This window comes from Lupinus angustifolius, chromosome LG09 (genome assembly GCF_001865875.1).
Source record: "Lupinus angustifolius cultivar Tanjil chromosome LG09, LupAngTanjil_v1.0, whole genome shotgun sequence".
In the NCBI taxonomy this organism is placed as follows: Eukaryota; Viridiplantae; Streptophyta; class Magnoliopsida; order Fabales; family Fabaceae; genus Lupinus; species Lupinus angustifolius.
This window is the reverse complement of record NC_032017.1, coordinates 11,147,716-11,153,102: the sequence shown is the minus strand read 5'-3', so window position 1 is coordinate 11,153,102 and position 5,387 is coordinate 11,147,716. Positions and strand designations below refer to the sequence as shown.

The window sequence follows — 5,387 nt, the reverse complement described above, 5'->3', positions numbered from 1 at the left end:
CAGTTAAGATCCAACAGGTGAAACTGAAAACCAAACCCATCGTTTTTTAAAATATAAATCCAACACAATCCAAACATATTTGGTTTTTGCAATTTTGGTATATTTCGAATCAATTTTCAATTTTATTTTTGGACTCATCTAGATTTGAACACCACTATTTGGCTTTGGTACTTATTTAACCATCTCACCTTTTCCACCCTAAAGAAACAAATAATTACCCTTACAAGAATATATCTTCTATCCTATAATATGTGTCAGAAATTATAATGGATTAAAAAATATTTAATAATTAAACTTTGAACTTAAATAAATATTTTTTAATGAATAGTTAGTTATGGACAAATGACTATACTATACCTCCCATCTCTTCTTGTTTCCCTGAATTTTCAGTTAAACCCCTTCCTTCTTTCCGGGACCCGTTTTCTCTCCCTAGTCACCCTATTCTTCATTCAACTCTCAACAATCTCTCACCCCTACACCTTTCTTATTTTCAATTTCCCCCTTTCAATTCAATTCCCTTCATCTTCCAATTCCAAATATTTTGCACATGGATCCACACGATGAAGCAATTGCTAAAACCGCCGCATCAAATTCCTTCACTTTTCCATCATTAAACCACTCTTCATTCCTCCAAATCAAACTCTTCTACGTTCGAATCTCTCATTGTTTAATCGATTACGTCCCTAATAATCTAACCCTCCGTCACCGTCAGATCGGTCTCTCCCTCGAAATCAACGGCTCCCATCTCCCCGCCGCAACCGACGCCCCTCCCCTCACGCTCCGCCGCGACCGAGTCGACCGGGACACCGCCGAGGTCACTTACGTCAGCACCGATACCGTTCGCGTCACCGGGAGCCTCGAGTTCGAGGTGTACGAGGAGGAAGGGATGTCGTTGTTACTATGCGGGTCGTTTGAGCGGTTAGAGGGTGGTTATGGGAATGTGGGGTCCAGTTCGGGTTGGGAAATTGAGTGCCATGTGGCGGCCGGTTCGGTTGGGTCGGGGTTATTTCGGCCCAAGCTTGGGGTTTCGGCGCCATCGATTGAGGTTTATGTTGCAGGGTGTTGCTGTGGTGTGCCGGTGGTTTTGAGTAAGACTATCAGTATGAGTTTGAGGAGGAGAGTGACTCGGCATGCCACGCTGGATGCTATTCCGGAAGACGAGGAGATGATGATGATGATGGAGAAGGAGCATAAAGGGGTGAATGGGATGATTCCACATGGGAAATTGAAGGTATTGGTTTCATGAATTCACAATGTTCTTGTTGTTTGATTTTGATTAATGATTAATAATCATGCGAACAATGACTTATGAACGGTTATTTGAGCGACAGCTTTTGGAGTGAAGTTAGGTCTAGTAATTTTAATGGAAAGCATCTAATTTGAGTTATTGAATACTTAAAATGTATTTTTAAATTGTGTTGTCTTGACTGATTAGAGAGTGTGGCAAGGAGTGACACACTAGTGTGGGCTTACAACCCGATTCTAATAGTATGAAAACCTAATGCAGACATCTTGTTTCACAAACTTCTCACGATTCATATGTCTAGTACTAGGTTTGAGGGGTGTTAAGTAATGAAGTCCTTTGTTGGTTGAGTACTTGAGTAATGAGAGTAATGAACCACTTATAATGAATTTGGGAATCCTCGAGTAGCTACCTTTCTGGTGGACTTAGACATAGTAATTTCAATATTAGTGTTTGGGATAGTGGTATGTGTTAATATTATGCTGATATGGTTCTTGCTGTTTTGAATAGTGTGTTTGAGCTGGCTTTGGAAAATTTGTTCACTGTTTTCAACGTACTAATTCCTGAGTATGAATGTGTGATCATGTAATGAAAAGCCTATTTGGTCTTGTATGTTTCTTTATGCTCCTGGCTAATGTCTGAATTATGCATGAAATCCCAAGGACATGTCATTTTGGGTATGTCAAGGTCACTGGCTCAGAAATGTTGCCCTGATTTTTTCATTACACTGTATACATCTTCCCTACTGAAGTCGTACACAGCGACACACATTATTTGGCTACTTTATAGTTTGTTGGAGACAGAAAAAGTTCATTTTTCATTTTCTATAAGCTGTGTAGAACAGTTTAACATTCTGATAGTTTAGTTTTGACAAGTGGATAGCTCTGCCTCTATTAACATCCAAAAGTTTGATCATTATATGGTATTGTAACTGCAATCAGGCTTTTATCTGGTTCTGTTGCTAATTTTTAAATGAAACCCATTGGCGTGCAAGATTCGTCTAGCATTAATATTAAGACTGGGAAGTAAGTCCCCTTGGTGAATGTGGTACTTTTAGTAGGTTGTTAGGTATCATGCTGATAAGTGAAGCAAGTTATTCTTTGTATTGTTTGTTAATCAAGTTTGTATCTTCTATTTTGATTACTACTTTTAGCATTATGGTTGAATTTATGCGGAAAACATTGCTGCTTTCAGTTGTTCTTTCTTTCAGCTATGTGCAATTATATCACAAGTGTTTAGGAAGGATTCATCAGTGTGAATGTGTGACCATGTAGTGAAAGCTATGTGATTTTGTACGTTTCTTTACATGGAGTCATGCTCATGGCCTTTTCTTTTGTGTAATGTCTGAATTATGCATGAACTCTGAGGGACTTGTTATATTGGGCATGTCAAAGCCATTGCTCTGAAATGTTACTTTGAGAATTTCTATATTACACAGTTACACTACTTACATCTTTCTTACCGGATATATATCATATCCTACTTAGGAATGAAGAACCTGTAATTGAATTTGACAACATTATAGTTCGTTAAATAGCTGAAATGACTATTCATTTTCAATCAGCTGTATAGAACAATAAAACATTGTGATGGTTTTGAAAAGTTTGAAGAGAAAACATTGTCTTATCGTTTCTACTTGGTTGACGGTTTGTCTTTAGGTTCCCTGTTTTTTGGTTTGGGCCTGGATTTCCGGCTTATGCGGATAATCATCCTCCTTGCCTGGTCGTGACGTATCTTTCTAGAGCATGGTTAAACAGTTGCTCTCAGTCTAGTGGTATGGTCTTTCTGGAGCGGGGTTATAACTATCAATTTTACAACAACATAATATAAATATGTATAAATCTTTATAGTAACATTGCGTAAATATTACATTCATTTATTTAACATCTCACCTTTTCCACCCGAAAGAAACAAACAATTACAAAACCCATTCTCTTCTTGTTTACCCGTTTTTTCAGTTAAACCCCCTTCCTTCTTTCCTGGACCCGTTTTCTCTCCCTCATCTCACCTCATTCTTCATTCAACTCTTAATTATCTCTCATTTTCACCCTTTCAAGTCAATTCCCTTCATCTTCCACTTCCAAATATCTTGCACATGGATCCACACGATGAAGCAGTTTCTAAAACCGCCACAATTCCTTCACTTTTACATCATTAAACCACTCTTCCTCCCTCCAAATCAAACTCTTATACGTTCGAATCTCTCATTGTTTAATCGATTCCGTCCCTAATCATCTCTTATAGATGATTAGGTATTTATGCTGATAAGGGATGAAAGTTGAAGTTATTTGTTGCTGGCAAACTCAATTATATTTCTTAATTCTTATCACGAAAAAAAAACAGCAACAACAATCGATGCTTTGTCAATGGACATGATTTTTGATGGAGCATTGTGACTTTGTTAGATCTATGTAGCCTAGCCTTATCTGCCTAGTGGAAATAAGGCTTAGTTTTTGTTTTATCATGGAAAAAAAATCATATAAATTTCATGCGAAGTAATATCTGCTAAACTGTTTCCTACCTTTTATTCTGATCACCACTTGCAGAATATGGTTCAACAGATGCAAATAATAACCCTTTTCAGCTATTCCATCTGATTTTAATATTTAATTTGAAGGACAAGGATCTGACTTGCTCTATGCAAATATCAGAATGGTTATACTTGTCCACTCTTCCATAAATTAAATTATTTTCCTAGTTTGCATTGGTTACTAATTGCATTGATATTTTTTAAAGTATAGCTGGTCAAGATATGGGTAGTAGAGGTCTAGCTTCATTGTCTGTCTTACCTGAACCATTTGATTTTCAAACTTACAATTGTTTAACATCGATGATATGATGCAGGTAACAGGGTCAGAAGGTGATGATTATGATTCTGACGGGAAGATGGTGCATGGTTTCTACACTCAAGAGATGTATGCTGGTGAGGATGGACAACTCACATGGTTCAATGCTGGTGTAAGAGTTGGTGTCGGCATTGGTCTTGGGATGTGCCTAGGAATTGGGGTTGGTGTTGGCCTGCTCATGCGCTCGTATCAAACGACAACCAGGAACTTAAAGAGGAGATTTTTCTAAACGGTAATCTTGAATTTGTTACACTAGTTTAATGGAAAGCACAAGAACAATATTGGACTTCGACGAAGAGTCCCGCGTGTGGATTTTAAGGAACACATAATCCAATAACTTGAATGTGTGTAACCTAAGTTTTGTAGATGAGTGAAGGTTGTGCATGGGTTTGTTAGCTTGCTTGTAGATATGTTCATTTGTCAAGTAGATTTGCATTTTTTGCATTTGATGTAAATTCTATCTGATCCCCCAGACAAGAAGACATATCAATAAAAAACAATACAGTCCAAGGATGTGGTTCCTGTGTTCAACGGTCATCATAGACTTGCCTGTGGTTTTAACCGTGAACATGTACCAGAATTTTAGGGTTATTGTCATGTAGATATTTTGTCATTTAATACAATTTTGGTTAGTATATTTATTATATTGTGTTTTTATTGGTTCAAAAGTTAAGAGCTACAAAATAGCAAAGCAATCTAGGACCCATCATGAGATATATATTGTCTGTGAGCATGCTGGTTTGTAATGTTAGAGAGGAGGAGGTATATTGGTGCCTATCTCATTTAGTCTATTAATATCTAAATCCACTTTAATTACAGTGTAATATGTATTTGTTATTGTCAATATTTATACATGGTCATTATATCATCCATTATTTATTTATATTACTTTTTTTAAAGAGTCAATGATATTTAAATATAAGTGATGAACGATGTAGGCATGATGTGTAAAACTCAACATTGTAAGTATGTAAAAAAAATTTCTCTTATTATATATTCTGACTTTCTCACTTTATATTTAAGTTTCATTTCTTATCTTGGGAAATATATGAAGATGGAGTGTGCAGTAAAATTGGGTTAAAACAAATTTATATTATTCAAAATTCATTTCAGATCAACCAAAAAAAAGCTTGTAATGTGAGCTTGTTAATTTCAAATTAGCACAGAGCTTTTATCAAGTTAAATTCAAATAGGCTTTATTATAGGGGTGAGTATGACTTGATCCTAATTGCTCATGTGATTTGACACAATCATATAGTGCTTGAATATGGTTTGGTTTTATCGAGTTCAGAGCCAAG

The 5,387-nt window shown here is 36.4% G+C and overlaps 1 protein-coding gene across 1 annotated transcript; it reads left to right on the top strand.

The window, feature by feature from the left end:
• Positions 373 to 4,860, top strand: LOC109355723 (uncharacterized protein At1g01500-like). Its single transcript, XM_019598915.1, has 2 exons — positions 373 to 1,231; positions 4,088 to 4,860. The coding sequence occupies exons 1-2, from the start codon at positions 548 to 550 to the stop codon at positions 4,316 to 4,318; spliced, it is 915 nt and encodes a 304-aa protein (XP_019454460.1). The 5' UTR covers positions 373 to 547; the 3' UTR covers positions 4,319 to 4,860.